Source organism: Puma concolor, chromosome C2 (assembly GCF_028749965.1).
Source record: "Puma concolor isolate L17-30 chromosome C2, mPumCon1.1.hap2, whole genome shotgun sequence".
Taxonomy (NCBI): domain Eukaryota; kingdom Metazoa; phylum Chordata; class Mammalia; order Carnivora; family Felidae; genus Puma; species Puma concolor.
The window spans coordinates 41,435,275-41,460,306 of record NC_141675.1 but is presented as its reverse complement, the minus strand read 5'-3'; the positions used below and the strand labels follow the sequence as shown (position 1 = coordinate 41,460,306).

Genomic DNA, 25,032 nt, shown 5'->3' with positions numbered 1-25,032 from the left:
AAAAAAAAATTCGGATAAAGCCTAGGCCTGGACAGCTTCGTTAGTGAATTCTACCAAATGCTTAATGAAGATTTTAATACCAGTCCTTTACAAGACACAGAACAGTGAACACTTCCCAATTCATTCTGTGAGGCCAGTATTGCCCTATTAGCAAAATCAGAAGAAGACTATAGAAAACCATAGACTAATATTCCTTATAAATATAGATGTAAAAATGCTCCACAAAATACTAACAATATAGTAACCAAATCTAACAATATGTAGTAGGGATTATTACCATGACCAAGTGCAGTTTATCCCAAATATGAGATAAAGTTGGTTTGTCATATGAAAATCAGCCCATGTATGTACCATATTAATGGAATATTACTACAAAAATCATATGATCATATCGGTAGATAGAGAAAAAGCATTTGACAAAATGAAACATCCCGCATGATAAAAAACACTCAACAAACTAGGGATAGGAGGGAACTTCCTCAACCTAATAAAAGTCATCTATGAAAAACCCACAGCTTAACATCATACTTAATAGCAAAAGCTGAAAGTGTTTCTCCTAAGGTCAAGAGCAAGACGATATCTCTTCATGCCACTTCTATTCAACATTGTATGGAGGTTTTAGCTAGGACAGTTTGGCAAGGAAAAGTAATAAAAGTCATGCACATTGGAAAGGAAGAAGCAAACCTATTTCTGTTTGCAGATGACATGATCTTATATATAGAAAATCATAAGGAATACACACACACACGTACACACGCACACACAGTTAGCAGTAATAAATGAGTTCAGCAGTAGGAGTATTAACCAGTGAATTTCCACTTTGGAAAACAGGGTGGCCGTTTCTTCTAAAAGTTAAGGCTAGTTTCTCGCTCCTAGGTATATACTCAAGAATTGAAAACTTAGGTTCACACCAAAACTTGTACACTAATTTCACAGCAGCGTTGTTTACAAAAGCCAAAAAGTAGAAATGACCCAAATGTCCATTGGCTAATTAATGGATACATAAAATGTGCTATGTCCATCCAATGGAATATTACTCGGCGATAAAAGGAATCAAGTACTAGTACATGCTACAACATGGTCACTTGAACCTTGAGAACATTATGCGAAGTGAAGGAGACCTGACACACAGGCTATATGTTACATTATTTCATTTATATGACATGTCCAGATTAGGCAAATCTGTAGTGACAGTGGTTTCCGCAGGCTGGGACGCAAGATAGATTTTCTTTGTGGGGTGATGAAACTGTTCTGGAATGATAGAGCCATCATTAAAAGCACCCTTTTGAGTTACTATGTCAGTGACCTTAATAACATCAGTGTACCGTGCCAGTTATGTGCTAGGTCTTGGGCTAAGCCCACTATAACCTAATGAAGTAGGTATATTATTGATGTCTCCAAAGGAGGAACGTAATACAGAGAGAGGCCAACACGTTACTTGGTGTTTCAGATCTTTTTTCTGTACCTTTGTGTAGCATAATTGTCTTCTAAGGTTTAAGAGGATTAAATGAGGTAATATGTGAAGCCCCTGAGTACATTGTTGGTACATGGTACACATTCAGAAAATGGATCATGTTTTATTCTTTTTTTTTTTAAATTTTTTTTTTTTCAACGTTTATTTTATTTTTGGGACAGAGAGAGACACAGAGCATGAACGGGGGAGGGGCAGAGAGAGAGGGAGACACAGAATCGGAAACAGGCTCCAGGCTCTGAGCCATCAGCCCAGAGCCTGACGCGGGGCTCGAACTCACGGACCGCGAGATCGTGACCTGGCTGAAGTCGGACGCTTAACCGACTGCGCCACCCAGGCGCCCCGATCATGTTTTATTCTTAAGTGGATGTTGTGGGATACCTGTCTTTGTTATGGAAAAGTCATTCTAACTTCTGCTGTGTTATAGTGTTAATAGTGTATAACACTTCCATTTGTTTTTGGATACAGGACCCCCTGGACCGGCTGTCCCTGCACCTGCAGGCTACGCAGGAGGCTTTCCTATGGGATACAACAGCCCACAGCAGCCCGGTACCTTCTTCCCGTACCAGCCAGCTGGTGGTGCCCATCCTATCCAGTACCAGCCTGGCAAATACCATATGTCAAATCAGCCTGTTTCAGTAACATGGATGCCAGGGCCTCCTCCTATACCAAACTGTCCTCCTGGTCTGGAATACTTAACCCAGGTAGTCCTCACAAATCCAAATGATCTTCTTATGAAGTATGATCGGGGATCCGACAAGAAGAGATACAAAGCTAAATAGAGTAGATGAAAGTGACAGGTCAGTGATGACAGAGGTCCAGTTTGTGAGACCATGGGAGTTGTGGTACTCATTTCAGAAATATGAAGGGGAAACGAGGAATACAGGAATGTATTTGGTGGGATCGGCACGGTTTTCTGAAGGATGTATGTTGAATTTTAAGATTTGCAAGGTGTCCTGTTGAAGGCGGTTTCAAAAACAGGACTAGAGGAAAAACTATCAAAGATGCCAATTCTCATTTGCATAGAAGTGAGGAGTTAACACCAGGAAAAACAACATCAAAGAGAACAGAACAGACCGTGAGTGAATCACTGGGGGTCTCTGCCCATCCTTTTTTCTCATTACCCCTGATTGTCATTAGCCACTCCCTGCCACCCTCCAAACATAAAATGTAAATCAAAAGAGGAAACCTACCAAGGGTTTTGCTTCAGGCCAAGTTCCAGAGGATCTCTTCCCACAACACAGTGAATTCTTATTTTCCACCTCTGTGCACATTCTGGAGGCACCAGGGTATCCAGATCAGAAACTGGGGCAGTATGTCAAATCAGTGTTCCAAATGATGTTTTTAAAACCACATGTCAGAAACTCAAAAATATTGCTTAATGAAAATAAGATAAAGCTAGTATTGGAAATAACTTAGAACCTATTGAATCATGTTTGATTTTAGAAAAAGGAAGGGCCCCTGGCCGCTCAGTCTGTTAAAGCATCTGACTCTTGATCTCAGCACAGGTCATGGTCTCATGGTACATGGGTTCGAGCCCCACATCAGGTTCTGCACTGACAGTGCGGAACCTGCTTGGGATTCTCTCTCCCTCTGTCTCTCTCTGCCCTTCCCTCACTTGTGCACTCTCTCTCTCTCTCTCAAAAATAAATAAATAAACTTAAAAAAAAAGACATATGACTTCACTCATATGTGGAATTTAAGATACAAAAAAGATGAACATAAGGGAAGGGAAGCAAAAATAATACAAAAAGAGGGAGGGAACAAAACAGAAGAGACTCTTAAACACAGAGAACAAACAGGGTTGCTGGAGGGGCTGTGGGTGGGAAGATGAGCTAAATGGGGAGGGGGCATTAAGGAAGACACTTGTTGGGATGAGAACTGGGTGTTATATGTAGGGGATGAATCCCTGGAATCTACTCCTGAAATCATTAATACACTATGTGCTAACTAACTTGGATGTAAATTAAAAATAAATAAGTAAATAAAGACATTTTGAAATACATTATAAGCAAGGGACTTGCCAGTTCAACACATGTCTCCCCACGTAACCAACATTCCTTGGAGTTGACGTGTTTCTCTTTTCCATTTTATATATTGACAGGGACCTTCTGAATCCTGTGCATTGAGAACCATAGGTACAGTGTTATAGTGTTGATATTTCAAAGTCAAACCAGTTGGATCACAAAAACTGAGATTTCACATGAGCCAAAAATTTTACTCAGTTTTTGTTTTGGCAAAATATTGACAAACTACAGCACCATTCAAGTACAGTGGTAGAGTAAACCCCTACGTTATTTCAGAAGCTTAAAAAATGCTTTATAGTTAATCACATTTTAAAAGTTCCTTTTTTATACTAGATGATAAGTATAGAAATTGTCCTTAGAAATCCAAGATCTGCAGTCATTTCTCTTTTTTAAATGTATAACTTTAATTTTGTTCATCTAAATATTAAAAAACAGTTTCTTAATTTCTTCTGTTCTGACAGAAGTTAACACATTTTATGAATTGTTTCTTCAGGCTTGTTTTGAATAAAAAAAAATAAGTGAGAAAGGAAACAAAACAGGTTTAGAGACAGACCAACCTGGTTTTAAATTCTAGCTGTCGTTCCTCCTCACTCTGCAGCCTTCAATAACTTCTATAACCTGTTGGTGCTTGAATTTCATCATTAATAAAATAGTACTAGCAATACATACCTCATTGGGTTGTTAGGAGAATTTTTAAGAAGGAAAGCTTTATACTGTGCTTATTATTTTTGGCACACAGGGTCCATCCAACAGGTGGTAGCTGTGTGGATGTTATTAGTGGAAACACTTTGTATGCAAACAGCCCTTCATTGCTTTATCATTTTCCTTATCCTATCCTTTTTGCAGTCTCCTGTGCAGATTCCATGAATCATTATCGGGACTCTCAATACTCTGGAGCATCCAAAGTAGCAGGATTATATTCTTTCTAGAGGGTTGGCGTGGCCAGTGACTCCACCAATTTGTTAGAGAACTGCTCCTTAACAGCCATAGTGTCTTCTGGACAAACTTCTTTTATATTAACAGGCATTATTTCTTTAGAATATTGTACTCAGCAGTGGATGCTTTTTATCAACAGTATTTTGACTTTTAATTCTGGATTTTTAAAGGAACTATAAACCATCTTAGTGACCACTTTGGTATTTTATAAGATGTGTTTACACCCCCTCACCGGATTGTGTTTTTATATCAGAAAAATTTTTTTAATGAAGGAAGGGTTGTATCCTCTCCATACCCTCTGTAATCAGTTAAACACCACAAAACATTTATGTCTGGTTATTTTTAACTTTCTTTATTACCACATTCACGTATTCTTTTATTAGCCATTGTATTCAATGAATATTCGGTGAAATATGACATTTCAGGTGATATTCTGGTCTCAGGGATTAGGAATGATCTATATATCTAAAATTATAGGGGCGCCTGGGTGGCGCAGTCGGTTGAGCGTCCAACTTCAGCCAGGTCACGATCTCGCGGTCCGTGAGTTCGAGCCCCGCGTCGGGCTCTGGGCTGATGGCTCGGAGCCTGGAGCCTGTTTCCGGTTCTGTGTCTCCCTCTCTCTCTGCCCCTCCCCCGTTCATGCTCTGTCTCTCTCTGTCCCAAAAATAAATAAACATTGACAAAAAAAAATTTTAAAATTATATAGAGGGGGGGGTCTGGGTGGCTCGGTCAAGTGTCCCAACTTTGGCTCAGGTCATGATCTCACAGTGAGTTCAAGCCCTGCATTGGGCTCTGCATTGAAAATGCTTCGGATCCTCTGTCTCCCTCTCTCTTCCCCTCCCCAGCTCGCTCATGCACACACACACACGCTCTCTCTCTCTCTCTCTCTCTGAAAAATAAGTAAACATTAAAAAATTAAAAATAAAATTATATAGATGTGATTACTCTGTCCTCAAAGAAGTTTCTTCTTTTCTGCTAGAATATTCTCAACTCTATCAGGTAATGAGCCCAACAAACTGTCTGACTTTAGGGTGATTCCTAAGTGACATTAAGGTAGAAGTTTATCTAGTTGTTTTCCCAGCTCCCTTTTCAAGAGATCCCATCCCAGAACGTTTCCTCCCCTTTGCCCTAATCCTAATCACATGCTTCCAGCCCTTGTGGACCCTCTCCTTTAATTAAAGCCTGCACCTAGTGAAGACCCTGGCATTAGTAGCTCAAATGGTTGGAAGTCAGTGTGTGAACATCTTCCAGAGGTACCTGTGAAAATAAGATAAAACTAGACACTCCTGTGTGAGGTCCCTGGCTGAGTTGCTCTCTGTAAGCCGCTGAGAAAATAGCCTACTGTGTGCTTGGTCCACGTTAAACTGTCTTGAACTTCCCCAGCAACTCCAGTCTGTGAGTGACGTGTCGATAAGACCAGTGAGTTGCGACTGAGCTAGAAACAATCTACGTCCACACAGCTTCTTCTGGATGCTGTGAATGCAGCAGGAAAATGATTTTCTGATATACCAGGCAACTGTTTGTCTTTTAACAGAACTGGAGAACACTGGTTTTCCTGTGTTCCTCTGCAGAACAGGTGCAGACAGGCTACTTTCACTAATTTTTTTTTATTCCATTCCATGCTGAAAAGATATTTTGGTATCAATTGATAACCTTTTTATACCCATCTCATCAGTTCCTTTTCTAACATTGATTTAATTCTGTGATTATTTTTTCCTAATTGCTTTGTTCTATCCCAACAGCTGGACACCATTCACGTCCTTCAGCATTTTGAGCCTCTGGAAAGTATGTATAATTTTGTTAAGTGTTCAGCAGGTGGAAATTTGAATCAGGTGGAAATTTGCATTACCCAATATCTTGTTCTTTATTTATATTGGTCATTTCTTAGTGGTTCGAAGTGAAAAGACTGTCTTCTTTTACCCTTTCAGAAAAGTAAGAAAGGGAATTATTTTGTATAATTTCACCTATGTATACATGATACATACATTCGTAGACTTGAAAAAGACTTACACTTTATCTGGTCAACCCCCATACCATATTCTACATATTCATCTTTAATGGAAGAGGAAAAGAAGGAGCCAGGACACTAAATGAGTTCGCCAGAGGCACCACAGTCAGCTAATGAGTGGTAGCGCTGGACATAGAATCTAAATCTGCGAAGTTCTCGTCCAGTGCCCTTGCTTTGGAAGAAAAAGGAATCACAGTCAACATAACGCCTGGTCTCAGTTCATCCTCACTTGATTATTAACCTTCACTTTATCCCCAGTTCCACACATTCATTTGACCACCACATACAGTCTCTGACTTTCTTTATTGCAATTGGTAATGACCCTGGTCATCTCAGTATATTTCATGAGCAGATTCATTTATGGTAAAAAGTATACTTTTATTTAAATGCCTTTTTAATGAAAGCTTTCTGAATTCAGATATACTAGGAGTATAGTTTCAGTCTTTGCTTTTATGTGGAAAAATTTTTTAAATCGTTTTATACCGACCTTCATTTAAAATTTTCAAAATTACTGAATACTTTTTGGGCAAGTAAATTATTTGGTGTCCTAATCAACTGAATATAGTTGACTTCAAAATTTTAAAAAGCTATTTTGCTTTAAGCACCTAAGGAATACTACAAAAGGACTTCTTGAGGCCTATTTTAACTGCTTCTAATTTAAAGTGGCTTTCTCATTCTATTTTTTAGTGATCACATCTTTTGAAACTAATAATGGATATGATATTAAAAACAACCTGGACCAGATGGTTTACATCGTAAATGAAGACACAGACGACTTTACCAGAAATGCTTATCGGACACTAAGGCCCTTCGTCCTCCGGGTCACTGACTGTATGGGCCGAGAAATCATGACCATGCAGAGGCCTTTCAGATGCACCTGCTGTTGCTTCTGTTGTCCCTCCACCAGGCAAGAGGTCAGAGAACACAAGTCTAATTCCTTGTCTCTTCCTGATCCAACTCTTGACAGCATTGCTGTGCTCCTTCCAGAATGACACATGAGGGGGTTTTCACTGGCTCTGCTGGTCAGACTGAAAGAAGAGAGCCGAGGGGGTGAAGGGGGATGGGGAGGAGGGCCGCCAAATTGTCTCACCTGAGGAAAATCACAGAGGGTTTTTTTCTTGTGGGTTCTTGTCTTCTGGTGCTAGTTGGGGCTCAGGCTCAAATCAGGATTATTTGGTAACCACAGTTCTGTCGGTTGTGTCTACTGAGTTAGAAATGTATCTGTTACCTAGAACAGAAGTCACACACATTTGTCTAAATGCACCTACCTATCCCCAGATAAGTTGTCCCTAGACATAATTGTATACTTTCAGAATTGGAAGAGACTTAAAAACTTCTTTTTTTAATGTTTATTTTTGAGAGAGAGAGAGACTGAGTGTGAGCAGGGGTGGGCTGAGAGAAGGGGAGACACAGAATCCAAAGCAGGCTCCAGGCTCTGAGCTGTCAGCACAGAGCCCGATGAGAGGCTCAAACTCACGAACCAAGAGAACATGACCTGAGCTGAAGACTGACGCTTAACCGACTGAACCACCCAGGCGCCCCTAGAACTGGAAGAGACTTCAGATAACTGTACACTGTCCATCCCAATCCACAACTTGCCACAGATAAAGAAAGGGTGGCTCAGGAAATTAAGCACCTGATGAGCGTGTTTACACTCCACCAAGCACTGGAACTGGAAAGCAGATGTTCTGAGTTACAGCTGGGTTCCTCTTCTACAACCTGTGAGGCTCTAGGAAGGTTGTTTGCTGCAGGGAAAAGAAGCAGCTTTAGACAGAGGTCAACCAGGATTTTGAATTCTAGATATGCCTTCTATTTATGTTGGTATAATTTATTTAACTTCGTTGGGCCTCAGTACTTCTGTACATAACTATGCATAATATCCCATGGGATTACTGGGATATATAAAGACAGATTATGTTCAGTACCAGCACTTCCTGAATGTTAGTTTATTTACAAGCCTTTCTGTGTTTTGATGTCCTATAACATGGAGATAATAATGGTACCATCACGCAGGATTGCTTTGAGGATTAAATAGTAAATGAATGTTAACTGTCGTTACAGTACCTGGCAGGTAGTACAGCGCTCAGAGAATGTTAGTTGTTGTTCCCAGGTATCTTCTCTCTCACTACTGTGTTTGTAATAACAGCCTTAAATTTTTTTTTTAACGTTTATTTATTTTGGAGAGAGAGAGAGACAGAGCATGAACAGGGGAGGGTCAGAGAGAGGGAGACACAGAATCTGAAACAAAAGGTATACAATTTACCATACTTCTTTTTTTTTTCTCTTTTAAATTGTTTTAATGTTTATTTATTTTTAAGAAAGAGAGTGGGACAGAGCATGAATAGGGGAGGGTCAGAGAGAGGGAGACACAGAATCTGAAACAGGCTCCAGGCTCTGAGCTGTCAGCACAGAGCCCGACGCGGGGCTCGAACTCACGGACCGCGAGATCATGACCTGAGCCAAAGTCGGCCGCTTAACCGACTGAGCCACCCAGGTGCCCTATAATAACAGCCTTAAATTTGAGATGAATCTTCACCTTTAATCCTCAACCCTTTTGACGATACAAGGAATTCTTCGTATTGATGAGTTGGGTTTCTTCTTCTCAAATGAATTTTTTTTAAAGTAATTTACCTGTTTACAGTTTTTTTCCCCCTTAGGCTTAAACTTATATGAGATCTTAATCCTAGGAAGTTATCAAATTTATATGCTTATGTATATGTTTGAATGTATATATGTGAACAATAATAAATTCTTTTTAAATAATGCCTTGATTTGGCAGTTTGTGAAGCTATGTAGTCCTGCCCTTGAGACCCAGTGGACTCAAAACTGTTAGAAAAGTATAAATGACACCAGAAGAGCCATCAACTCTGAGCTTTTACTAAATAATTTAATTTTATGGCTCATGTTATTATTAAATATGAAGATCTTAGTTCTTCACAAAGGAATATTATAAAGATGATTAGTTAAAACAGGGTACTGGACAATTTTAAAACTTGTCAAAATGGCTTTATATATTCATACACACATCCTTTGTTTCCACAGTATACAGTTTACAGAATGCCTCTTTTCTCTTTCTCTTTTCTATTACAATTGTCATGTCTGGGATTTAAGTCTAGGAAGTTACCTTGTTACTTTGTCACGGACCGTGCCAGAAGACATGAGGCACCTAGAGCAGAGACAGAGAACCTTATTACAGCACAGGAAGCAGTACCAGCGTCAGGAGCCGCATGTTGGTATAGACCCCTTGCCCCCAAGTTCTCTGGGGTTAACTCAGAGGAGCGGGCGGGTGTGCATACAGCTGAGAAACACTGAGCTTGGAGAAACGATCATTGTATAACAAGCAGTAAGTCTGTCCCAAAGGGAAATGTGATCTCACCTCTCAAGGCCTTTCACTGACACACACCCCTAAGAAATAGCCTGGGGTACAATGGAGGAGTCTGTACCATTAACATTTTTTCCAGTCCTTGCATGAGGGAAGAACGTACGGTGTGTGTGCATACGGGTATATGTATGTATATGGTATATGTATGTATACGGGTATATGTGTAGCATCCTTCCCTCTGTCACTGCTTCTTTGCAGCTGGAGGTGCAGTGTCCTCCTGGTGTCACCATTGGCTTTGTTGCAGAACACTGGAACCTGTGCAGGGCAGTTTACAGCGTCCAGAATGAGAAGAAAGAAAATGTGATGCGAGTACGTGGGCCATGTTCAACCTATGGCTGTGGTTCAGATTCTGTTTTCGAGGTAAATGTAAAAATAACATTATTAGTATTTTTTCAACATGTACAGACAGACCTTAGAATTGTTTGGTTTTAGATTATTTTTTCACATGAATGAATAAAGTAGAAGGAGGAAAGAGTTATCAGTTGACATCAAATCATTTGCAAATTATTGTTGGTGGATTGCTTAATGTTTCCCAAAATGTGAGCTACTTTGTTTATGATTTCAGTGTTTGATGAAGATGAGAAGGACCCATGTAAAACACTAAACCTGAAAGAAAATAGCCCAATAGATTCCATTTATTTTGTTCTTGGTTGTATTTAATTAACCATTTTTACCAAAGATTTGCAGGATTGGGATACAGGTCCTGAGCAATGAAAGTGCCCAACAGATCACAGAACATATGGATCACCCCGAGATTGTGCAAATCGTCTATCTGCATGGTGGAAGTCTGTCTGTGTCCTCAAGAGACAGGATAACACTGATAACATAGATAAAACTCATAATAGATTATAACATTTTCTCAGAAAAATGAAAAATCCTCCTGTTTTGCCTTTATTTCACTGACTACAAAATGATTGCTTATTATCCTATGAATTTGACAAAGGAGATTCTTAGAAATATTTCCTGAGCTTCTTAGAAGATGTCTTGCAATTCAGCAAGGCTCTTTATCTAAAATTGCTCATTCAAGTATTTTCTATGACACCCAATAAACCTTTTTAGTTCTTCAGGCATTGCTTATTTGTTAAAAGACCACTGTAGAGAAATAGAAAATGTAGCCACATTGCAGGGGCAGAGTATATAGGATCATTCTGATCGCCAAAAGTTAGCAAGTGCCTGAGTCCCCCTTTGAGAAGCCAAAGCTCTTCGGAATTCTGACATACAACAGGGTGGATTTGACCCACAAAAACTTGACTGATTATATGAAGTTTGTGAAGTATGTAGAATTATGCTTCCTTACTTTTGTTCATGTGTTTCTCTAGACTGTAGAGACTCCCTCCCAATCCCCAATTCCCACCCTTTACTATATGAAGAAGAATTTCAAAATCAATTCAAATCATACCTCCCTCAAATCATACCTCATTTGCTCTTGAAAACAAGAGCATTGGCCTGAGAACTGTCAGATATGCCCCAGTTCTGGTTGTTGGATTTTTTATTTGATTTAATTCAAGTCAGTTAACATACAGTGTAGGCTTGGTTTCAGGAGTAGAACCCAGTGAGTTCTCTCTTACATATGATGTTCAGTGCTCATCCCACAAAGTACGCTCCTTAATGCCTATCACCCATTTAATCCATCCCTGACCCACCTCCCCTCCAGCAACCCTCAGTTCTCTGTCTTTAAAAGTTTCTTATGGTTTGCCTCCTTCTCTGTTTTTATCTTATTTTTCCTTCCCTTCCCCTATATTCATCTGTTGAGTTTCTCAAATTCTACATATGAGTGAAATCATATGATATCTGTCTTTCTCTAACTGACTTGTTTCACTTAGCATAATACCATCTAGTTCCATCCATGTTGTTGCAAATGGCAAGATTTCATTCTTTTTCGTTGCTGAGTAGTATTCCAGTGTGTGTGTGTGTGTGTGTGTGTGTGTGTGTGTGTGTGTGTGTGTGTACGTACCACATCTTTATCCTTTCATCAGTTGATGGACAGGTGGGCTCCCTGGCTAACCTGGCTATTGTTGATCCCAGCTCAGTTATTAACCAGTTGCAAGGCACCTAACCCATCTTGGCCATAATTCCCTATTTGAAATTATGTTATTACTGTTATTAATTTCCTGTACTGTATTTATGCTTATCTCAGTGTAAAGTGCTTCTAAGTAGAAGAATGAAACGTATAGTACTTTTTAATCATCATTAAGTCACATGCTTCTCTTTCTAGGTCAAATCCCTTGATGGTGTATCCAACATCGGCAGTATTATTAGGAAGTGGAACGGTCTGTTATCAGCAATGGGCGATGCTGACCAGTTTGAAATTCACTTCCCGTTAGATATGGATGTGAAGATGAAAGCCATGATTTTTGGAGCCTGCTTCCTCATTGTAAGCCTTTTACTTTTGACTTGTCTTGAGTGAGTTATCCTTTCCAATGAGATGCAGTGTAGTATAATAGAAAGGCAATAACGTTTGCAACTAGGCCAGAGTCTGTCTCTACCACTTACTAGTGACATGTTTTGCAAAGTGTCGAACACTTCCCGGCCTCATTCTTTTTATCTGTAAAATGGAGATAAAAATACTTAGATTTTTTCAGGGTGATGAACATTAGCTATCATCTGAGTACAGGGGCCAGAAGAGTGCTTGGAGAATATTAGGTATCCAGTGGGTGTGATTGTCATCACAGCATGTTATTTGTCTTTCCCATTACTTAAAGATGCCTGTCCTTTGACTTCTTGAGGAAATAAAATAACTCTAGAGCTGATTTCCTTTCCCTCCACCTTATTGCCTCTCTGTCATTGTACTCCTTGGTGTTGTATCTTCCTTAGATTTAGTAGGCACAGTTCCCTTGCTGTATTACTGGCTGATTAATGGCTAGTATTCATAAGTAAAGCATAGAGATGAAATGGAAAATATTTACCTTAAAAATGTAGTTAACGTACTGCAATTGGTATATTTAACATTTAGTTTTGATTGTCAAGTTTTTCGTCTTTTTAACAATGAAAATTTAGTTAACTGGTACCCCCAAATGGAAAGGTTATTGGCTACCAATAGTTACAAGTTTTTAATTGCTGCTCTTCATATTAGGTCCTCTTCATAAAGATTTCATTAGATTTATTTATTCTTAACTAGAAAGAGGATTGCCTGATAAATTATAAAGGATAATATTTTATGCATTGCATCTAATTATGTATCCATCTGTATACATACAGTTGTCTCTTTTTTTCTAATATATATGTATATATTATATATATATATATATATATATATATATATATGTATATTTTTTTTCTAATTTCAGGACTTCATGTATTTTGAAAGATCACCACGACGTTCATCAAGATAGATGGACACAGCAAATCAACAATTATGGTTAATTAAAAAAAATTAGAGAAGTTGGATTGGGCTTATAATCCCCTGAATTATTTGCAAATATATGTATCTGCTTTTGCAGATTATTTTTACTGGGTATTAGCTCTGACAGGTAGGCTGAGTGTAAGGGCAAGAACACGTGTTTTAATTGATTGAACCATGTTTTTTAATTGATTGTCTCTCTGTCTACATGGTAGACTAGGAGTTCACCTTGAAAAAGCTATAACTCATTAATCAAGTAAACATAATACAATGAGCTTGAAAACACTTTACTTACCCTGAGATAAGGGAAAATGAATCCCAGGGCTCTCACATTAATGGGTCATGAAATGGCAAGCTTTTTAGAGCAGTCTTTGAGATAGAATAAAACAGCTTTTATCCCCAACCCTCTCCAACCTGTCCTCTCCATCAACTTGTCCTGTTACTGAAGATAAATTTGATTCTAAGTGAAAAGAATAATACTCTTGACCTTTAAAACAAAAAGGAAGGTAGGCAGAAATACTGTGTGTTATTGTACAAGGAAAAATTTACTTGTGCATATGTATCAAACCTTGTTCTGAAAATTTATAAGTTTCAATGGAAAATTTGATTTTATTACCAAACAAAACATTTTTTTAAAAATCATAAGGTTCTATTTTCCATACCTATTCCCTCATTCACTAGCGTGGTCTATCAGGACCTGCCTGGACATGGAGTCAGGGTCATCCTATCAGGAAAAGAGGTGACAAGGGCCACAGCTTGTCTAGATCTCTGAGCAACTCAGAGACATCAGTGTCCTTATGAGGAGCTTGCGTTTAATCTATTTAATCTCTCTTGGCCACAGATGCCTTACATATGAAATATTTTGGCCAAATCTCAAAGATTGCCTATTGAACTTCCGTATCTCATGGGGTGTGACACAGAGGAGATAGTTTTTATTTTTCTTTCTTTCAAGATCACTGATAATCACCATGTTTTTCTAACTGCAGGAATTGAAGTTCGGTTTCTAAATTTTGAAATGTGGCATTCTGTGTAGCACTTTGTAAAAGCAAAACTACGAATTTTGACGTTTTTAAATATTTCTTAGCTGCTTTTTATTTAGATGATAGATAAATCTGCCTGTGCAAAGAAGATAATAAAACTTCTCTGTGAACTATAGCTTAACAGTAAAATTCTGTAGGATCGACATAGTTACAGTATAAGTGTACTTGTTATTAGCTAGTTAAGAGCACAGTGTATTGGTGAATAGTTGCTGATGAATCAGCCTGTGTCTTTTGTACTCTACCTTCCTATCTGGACATGGACTGTGTTTTTTCAACACAGCCAGTATGTAGAATGAAATGTATTCTTCTCCTTGTTAAGTAAAGCAACTCTAAGTGTTCTCTGATGGGATTACTCGGAGATGACAGCCTTTGCCCACAATTCCTGTTGAAGTCAAAGAAAGGTGCTTCATTTTATAATTATATTTATCTTTTCATGGTAAAGTTGTTTTATTAAGTTTCTTGTAATTTCTATATTTAGGTGCTACTGCTAGCTTTTTTTTTAAGTGTTAAACTGCTGCTTTTCTAAAAAGTACAATTACCTTGTATTTGAAAATACGATTGCAGTCTTAGACATATATATTATTTCTTATAATAATATCTGACATTTTATGTAGGAAATGAGACAATAATATTGAGAAAGTTTATCTGTACAAACTTCATTTTTACTTGCCCGCATCCCTACATCCCAAGACCTGCTGCATAATGCTAAGAAAAGATTATTTAACATATGACATTTTAAGTTTCTGTTCAAAGTTTTCATGGCATTAATTTGTCTCTTACAGTTATTATCCCTCTGTCTTTAAAAGTAATACCATGTGTCTTATTTTTTTTATACTGTGGTTCATATTATAGTTTCTATATTTCTTAATGGTATTTCATTGTGTAAAATTGATCAGAGTCACTAAAAAAAAGCTACTCTCTTTGTATTTTAATGCTTCATCATACTGTTTTTGGCTTTTTAAATAAATATAATATGGTTTATAGTGAAATACTGTTTTATTTTTTGACTTGTGATTGAGTCTTTGCTATAGACTGAATGCTTGTATTTCCCCCCAGATTTATGAGTTACCCCAATGTGATGGTGTTTGGAGATGGAGACTTTAGGAGGTGATAGGACATGCTGGTGGAGACCTCATGAATGGGATTAGTGTCCTTGTAATCTGTCAGTACTTTGATCTTGGGTTTCCCAGCTTCCAGAATGTGAAAGATAAATATTTGTTTTGTAAGCCACCTGGTCTCCAGTACTGTACAGTTGCCCAAATGGATTATGACGGAAATTGGTACTGAGAAGTGAGCGTGCTGCTATAACACACAAATGTGGAAGCAGCATTGGAACTGGGTAATAGGCAGAAGCTGGATTTTGAGATGCATTCTAGAAAAAGCCTAGATATTTTAACAGAACTTTAAAGGCAATGCTGATGGGAGCTTGGAAAGAAAAGATAGATATAGAGAAAGCCTCAGTATTCTTAGAGAATAGCTAACTAATCCTGAACAGAATGTTGGTAGAAACATGAATTGGTAAAGAGCATTCTGATGAGGTCTCAGATGGAAACGAGGAACATGTTGTTGGAAACTTGAGGAGAGGCCCTGTTTATTACAAAGGGGCAAAGAACTTGGCAGAATTGTGTTCATGTTCTAGTGTTTTGTGGAACATAGAACTTGCAAGTGATAAAACTAGAGGTTTAGCTGAAGAGAGTTCTAAGCAGAGTGTTAAAGGTGCAGTTAGGGTCCCCCTGACTTCTTACAGTCAAATGCAAGCAGAGAGAAGTGACCTAAAAGCAGAATTGTTAAAAGAAGCAGTACTTAAAGACTTAGAAGATTTGCAGCCTATCCATATAGCAAAAAATGAGAACATTGAGGATGTGGCCAAGGTACTGATAAAGAAATTAATATGGTTGAGCCTTCTGAACAGAAGCTAGGAAACTATTCTCCAAGACAATGTAAGAATGACCCTGAAGGCAATTCAGTGATCCACAGAGCTGCTGCTGTCATTACAGACCCCGATGACAAGGGCTGAGGAGGCTGAGTGATCCAAAGGAGGGGCCTTCAGCACCTGTGGGACCTTTCTGCACACTACCTGACACTACCTTACATGGGGGGCTCTGCTCTCTGCACTCTCTCACCATGCTTCTCCGCCACCCCAGATGTGGCTCTGCTGGGCCCTGGTATGGCATGAGATTCAGTGGCCACGTGTCCAGAGGGTGTAGGCAGAAGGTGCGGGCCCATATGGCCCCATTTCTGTTTATGCTCATAGTGTACAAGCCAAGGGAGCATGGCTACCTTCACCTAGATTTCTAGGGACAGGGCCATCTGGGAGAGCCTTGGGCTTAGTACCCCAGCCCTGGAGATCCACAGGGCCCAGGCAGTGAGTCTCTGCAGGGAAGGCCATTCTCCCGAGCCCTGTGGGTAACACGGCCACCCCAAAGGGCCCAGAAGACAAAGCACTGAGTCAAAGATTATTCTTGAGCCTTAAGGTTTAATGTTGTTTGTGCTGTTTGGTCTCAGACTTACCTGGGGCCTGTCACTCCTTTCTTCTTTCCTATTTCTCTCTTTGGGAATGAGAATGTCTATCCTATGCCTGTCCCACCATTGTATCTTGGAAGCACATAATTGTTTGTTTTTGCAGGTTCACAGAAGAAGAGGACTTTGCCTCAGTCTAAGTCATACTTGAGTCTCATCCATATCTTATTTAGATGCGTCTTTGGACTTTCAGACTTTTGAGTTGATGCTGGAGCAAGTTAAGACTTTTTGGCTGTTTAGATGAAATGAATGTATTTTGCATGTGAGAAGGAAATGAAATTTTGTCCTGACCTGGATGGAATCCTATAGACTGAATGTTTGTGTCCCCCAAAATTCATATGTTGCAATTTAATCCCCTAATGAGATGTATTTGGAGGTGAGACTTTGGGGGATGATTAGAACGTGAGGGTGGAGGGTGGAACCCTTATGATGGACTAGTACCTTTATATACTTTTTAAAAAGTTTATTTGAGAGAGTGTGTGTGAGCAGGGGAGGGGGCAAAAGGAGAGAGAGAGAATCTCAAAAGCAGGCTCCACATTCAACACGGAGCCTAACAGGGGGCTTGATTCCACGACCGTGGGATCATGACCTAAGCTGAAATCAAGAGTCGAACGCCTAACCAACAGGTCCACCCAGGTGCCCCATGGATTAGTACCTTTATGAAAGAAAGGCAAGGAGCTCCTTTGCCCCTCTACCACGTGGGGGCACAGTGAAAAGACCACCATCATGAACTGGGAAGTGGACTCTTACCAGATACAGCATCTGCTGGGCCCTTGAGCTTGGACTTTTAGAACTGCAAGAAATAAATTTCTGTGGTTTATGAGCCACCCACTCTATGGGATTTTTGTTACAGCAGTCAAAATGGACTAAAACAGTTTTTTAATACTTCAAAGGAATTTGTGAAGTAATTTCTTATTAATTATCAGTCAGGTTTGCATTCAGGGTCCTTGTTTTCTTGTATAGGTTTAATTCTAAAAAAGTCATTTTTGTAATGTTTTATAGTAGTAACTAGCTTTGTGATACAACGAAGTTATTTAGAAATGCTTATTTCTTATACCTTACTCAAGGCATATTTAAATTTTAAGTATGGTATCAATAGGAGTATATCATGCAGGAAAGCTGCTAGAATTTATCACTGTCAGTGAAGGATGCATTTTAAAACAATTTTAACAATCAGATTTACCAGAAATTACACAAAAACTGGTTACCAGACTAATTTGCTAGCTGAATTTTTCAACCAACTAGATGTTAAATTAAGTTCAAGTCTAGAATAAACAGTGATTTCAGAGAATGGCATCCTGGTGCTGGGACAACTGGTTACTTTTCAGTACCTGCCATATAAGTTTAATTTAACTTATATTGAAAGATGCAAACTCGGAAAACCCATAGGGCTGGATTTAATAAACTAATACCAAATTCAACTCTTCGGCTAGTGATGACTAATATCGAACACGGATCTTTTCCTATAATTTGGTTGACCTTCAGAGTCTGTTTCCCATTTATTTGCCTCTAGGCATCTTAAATTGTAAATCCCAGAATAGAGAAAAACAAAATGATACATTTCAAGTGTAGTCAAGTGAGGCAGCATAGAATGCTACGTGATAACATTTAGTGTGGTTAATAATAGCACGTGATAGGCATTCACTCAGGATCTGCCTAATGAATAACAACACAATCAGTGGATTTATTTTTGGAATATTTACTATAGTAGCCAGTAAAAAGGTTGACCATTCAAAATGTATACCCTCCTCTCCAGTATTTCATTGCACTAATACTTAACCTTAGTGAGCATCTGCTAAATCCAGGCACTGGGTTATTCCTGAAGGCAGAGGGAAATGCAAAGATTAAAAATAGATAATTACCATCCTCAGGGTTCACAGGCTAACTGAGGAGACAGACTTTTAAAAACTACATACACATCTTTGAGGACCATGGACCTGTGTTCAATGGGATGTTGGCACATTCAGTAGAGGCCATGTCACTAGTAACATCTCAGGTGCCATTTAATTCTTTCTGTCCCATTTAATCAGATAGTTTAGATGGGCAGGTTGTGTCATTTGCCAAAGTACACTTCCTGGCCCTGCTGGAGGTAAGATTTTACATTTTATGGTCTTGTCTGCCAGCTGAGTACACGGTAAATACAATCGAAAAGGTCAATTTAGCACATTTTCATCACACAAAACCAGGGTTGATTTTTTTTATTACAGTAAACACAGAGCCCAAGAGAGTGGTACCTCTGTGATGCTCAACAAATATTTGTTGAGTGAGTGAAAATAGTTCTAATGTGTGTATGGCACTGTTAGGCGTTCAAGGAGACAGAAATGCAAAGGTAGTCCTCTATCCCTCAGCAAGGATAAAGCAAGGAAGTGTGCAATTGCAGCACACGTTTAAAGAATTATTGCATAGAATAAATTTTTTCTGAAAATGTATATTACTTGATTCTCACAACCGCATCATGAGATAAACATCCAATACCCCTTTTTCAGAGGAAGAAACAAACTTCGTCAAGAGGTAATAGAAAGAGATTGGACGCCAATGAATCTCCATGCTCTCCAGTTGTAATTGTAATGAAGGAAAATTGAATGTATAAAAGGTGAGAAACATAACAGCCCCTGGAAGGGGGAGAGCACAGCAGGTGGTATTCAATGCAAGGGCTTGTAGAGCTGCCCAGTCTTGAGGTCCAACTAGAAATTTGGTCAGGCAGACTTCTCTCCTCATCCTCCTTCCCAGTTGTCCAGAATGGGTGGGTGGTGAGTGTTCACTGGGGGGGTTGGGGTGGTGGTGGTGACAGAGGTGGGGTGGGTGCTAAGGTTGGGGTGGTAGTGGTGCCTCTTCACGTAATAACTAAAAAAGGAGGAGCATCTGGGTGGCTCAGTCAGTTAAGCATCAGACTTCAGCTCAGCTCATGATATCATGGTTCGTGGGTTCAAGCCCCACATCAGGCTGTGTGCTGGCAGCTCGGAGCCTGGAGCCTGCTTTGGATTCTGTGTCTCCCCCTGTCTTGCCCCTCTTCTGCTCCCATTCTGTCTCTCTCTTTCTCAAAAATAAACATTTAAAAAAATTTAAACAAAGTAAATAGTGTATTCTAAAAACATTCTGTAATCAGCTAGCTTCATGATGGCCCATTAAATTTTCTTGCAATTCTTAGTTCTGCTGCTTCTCAATAAGAGAGCCAGTCATATGAACTCATATACTGTTGAGATGTGTAGTTGCTGGGTTCACCTCAAGATATAATTGCAGGGTAGACAAATATGCGTCTGGGCACACATAGAGGAAAACCAGCCCAATCACGAGACGGGGTGTAATGTAACCAACTAATGACTGATGGTGATGATAATAGGATCTCTTTCTAGTTCTTCCTATATTCCAGACAGCATTCTGGTTGTACGGACTTTCTATAGACTAACTCATTCAATTCAAACCCTGTAAAATAGGGTACTATAATAATTCCCATTTTACAGATCAGAAAATGGAGATTTGGGTATCTTGCATAAGGTGACCCAGCTAGCTTATGTCCGTAGAACGATTATTTGCAGGTGACTCCAGAGGCTACATGCAATATACCGTCCCGGATGCTTCTTTCCTCTGTTGTGCGATATGTGGTTTCTTTGTATGTTAACTCAGAAATACAGGGAAACAGAAATAGAGGAAAATGGTTCTCTCAAGTTTAGGATGATGGAGGGAAAGCCCATGAGGCTCTGAGGGGTTTTGTCTGGTTCTCTCCTAGAGATGTGCTTTTGATTCTGCTGGTATGCCGGTGGTGTGTCCAACCAAAGACCACTTTTATGTTATTCTGTTAGTTTAGTGCTTCCCAACTCATGTATTTATTTTAAATATGAAAACCAAAACAGTGAGCATAAATCTTGGTTACAAATTCTTAGGGAACAATTTTTTCTATACCTATGGCGTACAAGCCAAAACAGCCAAGCTTTCCCTGATCTCTGTTTGCCAGTAGGTGAATTTTTTTCTAGTTCCTTTACAATGTAATGTGTCTCTTTGAAAGTTCCCATTTTAGTGGTAGTCTCTGTTTTCTGCCACACCTTCGCTTTAAGCCCATGGCTCATCTCCTGTCTCGTCTTGATAGATGAAATCTAAGCCCCTGGCCAATAAAGACTGGTAACTCTTTTCTCTGGGCTACAGAGAAAGTATCAGTCTGTGTTTAATAGATATTTCAGATTGTTCATGATTTTGACCTTTACTAAATCCTCTTACTCTCTTAGGAGTTACACTTTGCATTTACATAGCTTTGGGTTATACTTTAGGCTTTCTAGGCATTCTATGGCAAAAGAGTTTTAAGATGATCTTTGCAACATTGGCAGCAATGGAACTGATCTATTTTTCTTTTTTCTTTTTTGCCTTTTTTCTGAAGCTTATTTATTTTTGAGAGAGAGTAGAGTGTGCGTGTGTATATGCACAAGCAAGGGAGGGGCAGAGAGGGGGAGAGAGAATCTGTGCTGTCAGTGCAGAGCCCTACTTGGGGCTCCATCTAACCAACCCCGAGATCGTGGCCTGAGCCGCAATTGAGAGGTGGTCGCATAACCAGCTGAGCCACTCAGGCACCCCAGTGATCTATTTTTCTTTTTTAACAACACACAATTTTATTATAAAGTACTCATGGGATAATGCTTTAACACAAAGACAAAACTTAAAATAATTTTAAACTTTTATATTACTACTATTTGTTAGACTTAATTTACAACTAATTTTTTTATTTTCTATTTGAAGTGTATTATCTATCATCATAGGATTGCATTCCAGATTCTCTTCACATTCTCTTCACATTCTACATTATGTTGAATGTCTCTAATACTGTTAGATCAAAAAGGTTCATCTAAAATGGAACCAGCTCTTCTGTAATCCAGGCTTAGATATATGAATTTTGGAAAATTATGGAAAGAGTCCGTTCCTTGAGTAGTTTTAACGACATGTTTACTCAAATTATCTTAGCTAATAGCTATTAAACATACCTTTTGTGGGTTTTAATTGTTTTCATTATAACTGATAAAAACAAACAAATTCGTTTTTAAAACTCTTGATTATGCAAGAATACGCCCATGGAGAGTGACTGAGAGAGCAATTGGAATGATGAAATGCTGATCTAACTAGCAGCGCCCCCCCCCCCCCCTTGTCAGTCCACTGCAGGGGGCAGCACTGGCCCATGGGCTTCTCAGTAAACTAGGCTCTTTTTTTTTTTTTTTTTTTCAGCCAAGAGGATATTGGTACTAATCTAGAAGTTTTAATGAAAGAATCCAAGGCTGCTAGAGTTAGAAGGGGCACTAAGGACTATGTGCTCTACATCCTACTATAGAAATGAGGGAACAGAGAGAGGCTCATGTACTCCCCACAGTTACATCAGGAATTAGGAGTAGAACCAGAAGTAAAAGCACACATCTCCATTTGTTATTCCAGTGTCCTTCCCCCCACCCCCAAATTTAACAGCGAGTTAAAACATTGTGATGCAACATCTTTCATAACATTGGAATTGTAAGCAACAAAAACCAGAACAAAAAAACACGCTGCTGTTCTAAATCTAGTCTTTTTTTTTTAAGTTAAAGACTATTTTATTAATAAATTTTCTCTTCTTTCCACACTTTCTCCCCAAAATAAAGAAATACCCGCTCGTTTGAGGGTCGGGGAGCAGTGTCTTGGGGCCAGCCCCCTAGTGTTAGGAACAGGTTCCTAACCTCCCAGGCTGAGTACATCTGGCGGGTGGGACCTGGTGTTGTGTTTGTCCCTTAGGTCAGCCTGGTCCCCGGGGCCACGGGGAAGGAGGGGGGGAGTTAGAGTGGGCGGCCTGTGTAAATGCCGAGGTTCCTTAGTGTCACCTGTCTGGTGTGAGCCAGCACCGGTCTCCTTTTCTATCCCGGCGCCAGAGTCGGGGTGATCAGACACCTTGTGAGGCTCCTCTGATGCCGAGGCCCAGGCCTGGAGAGGTGCTTCGTTCGTCCCTTCTCCGTCCACACCTCTGTGTTTGGTAGCATCTGGCTCTGGCTGTCTGTGGGGCTATCTGTGGGGGTGGTGAGTTCGGGGGACAGGGGCTGGCTCCAGATGAATGGATTAATGAATGAATGAATGAATGATGAGTGGGTGGGGCCTCCTGCTGGCAGGTGAGTGGGCTGTCCCTAGATCAGCGTCATTTCAGGACAGCACTTCCCTCCAGACCCCTCCACAGGAGTCGTCAACTTCTCTACCCTGCAGCACGGGCTCCAGTCCAGGAAGCCAGAAAGCAGTCCCGGCACAAGGGCTCGGCTCAGGGCGCCCCTCAGGATGGGCCGCAGCAAGGGGCGGGAGGCTGGAGGATCTGGGGAGCAGCCCACGCAGAAGCCACTGTGAAGTCGCTGGGGGCACAACGTGCAGTCCCTGCACTTGTCGAGGTCCACATCGCGGGAGCGTCCCCGAGGCTGGTGTCTCGCACCTGCTCCCAGCGCCCAGCAGACGCGCCCCAGGCCCAGCGCCAGGAGCCCTGACAGCAGGGGGAGCGGCGGACTCGGAGTCGTGGTCCGCGTCTGGCGGCGCCGCCTTCTGTGTTCTAATGTTTTAAATCATTTTAAGCGCATACTTACAGAGTCTACCTCAGGAAAGCAGAGTAATTTCTCAGAGGTCTCCCAACTAGAAAGAAGAAACTGGATTAGTATGTTACAACAGCAAAAACTTTTCAAATGTTTATCTTATGAGTCCCATGAAAGTTTTTATAGTCATCCATTCATCCACTGATGCAATATCTTCTGTAGTCACCAATTACATCTGAGTTCAGTTTCTTTATGTTTATATACACTATACTTACATATATATAGTGTTTGTGTATATATATATATATATATATATATATATATATATATATAGTGTGTGTGTATATATATAGTTTATACTTATATATACTACATACTTATATATATAGTATATATAAGTATGCTTATTATATATTTTTATACATTATATATAAATATATGCTTATTTGTTGTTTGTTACAAACCAACAATGTAATTGTTGGTTCAAAAGGAGTATCAGTCGAGTAAAGACAATCAGGCCATTACCTTAAGTCGGGAAAGGTAATAAAGCTAATAAGCAACTGAGCACACTCTTGCCTAGATGTGACCTAGTCTGCCCGTTGGCCTGGCAGGTGACATACAGATGACATAGCTGGATGGGGAATATTTTATTCAAGAATCAGGCTTATGGGATGACAGTCAGCCGTATTCCTGGTAGTGCTCAGTGTCTATTTTATCCCCTTCAATTGCTTCGCTATTATTTTCTCTACCAGTAAAAAAAAAAAAAAAAAATTCTATTTTCCTCCATGTTTCGTGTCTTTGTGTATCTCTCCCCATTCTATATGGCTTTGTGATTTTCTGTTTATGACATATTCATGCACTTGTTTGAGATTTGCTCACAGGACCTGCCTTGACATGGAAATCAGGGAAAACTTACGCTATTTTGTTCACTGATAGCTCTATAACTTCCAAAGGGAAACTATATTTATATTACTGGTGTTTTGAGAGATTACTTTGTGAATGAATTCATTTGTGAGGTGGATACAGGAAGGAAACAAATTACTTTTATTCTGATGAGGCTGTTTTAAGGACACGTGATGTTCTCTGGCAACAGTAGGTTTACAGAATGGTGTAGAATCACAATTGCCCTCTCTGTCTCAGGTAGAGCTGGAAAACCAGAAGGCTCCCTGGTGGAGGCTTGCCCCTGTAAACTTACCCACAGAGGAGCGAGGAATGTGTGCTTTCTGCAGACAAGCTGCCCCCCCACGGGGACACAAAAAGGATGGATTGAGCCACTTATGCCCAGTTCCTTTTCCAAACTTGCTAGCTGGGTAACTCATCCCCGCTCCCTGAGGCAAGTACATGAGGGGGCAGAGGACAGCCAGGAATGCTCCCAAATATCAGGAGTGGAAAATGATTGTGGTAGAGGTTGTTTTGTCTCCTCAAGACTCCCCTCCCTCTCCCCTTCTATAGCTCCTGATTTCACTGGTTCACAGTGAAGCCTGGAATAAACACACTATTTCCTTGAAGTGGTGACACGACAAAGTTCTGGTACATTAAAAGTGAAGTGTGGCAACTTTGGGGGGCTCCCGGGTGGCTCAGTCGGCTGAGCATCCAATTTTGGCTCAGGGCACGGTCTCGGAGTTCATGAGTTGAAGCCCCGCATCAGGCTCTGTGCTGACTGCTGGGAGCCTAGAGCCTGCTTCAGATTCTGTGTCTCCCTCTCTCTCTGCCCCTCCCCTGCTCACACTCTTTCTCTCTCTCAAAAATAAACATTTAAAAAGTTAAAAAAAATGAAGTGTGGCAACTTCTTCAAAAGA

The 25,032-nt window shown here is 40.0% G+C and overlaps 1 protein-coding gene across 1 annotated transcript in view; it reads left to right on the top strand.

The window, feature by feature from the left end:
• LOC112850003 (phospholipid scramblase 4) overlaps window positions 1-15,193 on the top strand; it is a 28,012-nt gene extending 12,819 nt beyond the window's left edge. The window contains exons 4-9 of the mRNA XM_086674486.1: window positions 1,940-2,175; window positions 6,177-6,219; window positions 7,130-7,356; window positions 10,023-10,184; window positions 12,040-12,198; window positions 13,112-15,193. Of these exons, the coding sequence (XP_086530612.1) occupies window positions 1,940-2,175; window positions 6,177-6,219; window positions 7,130-7,356; window positions 10,023-10,184; window positions 12,040-12,198; window positions 13,112-13,156 (872 nt within the window). The 3' untranslated portion in view covers window positions 13,157-15,193. The remainder of the gene's footprint in view (window positions 1-1,939; window positions 2,176-6,176; window positions 6,220-7,129; window positions 7,357-10,022; window positions 10,185-12,039; window positions 12,199-13,111) is intronic.
• The last annotated feature ends 9,839 nt before the right edge of the window (window positions 15,194-25,032 follow it).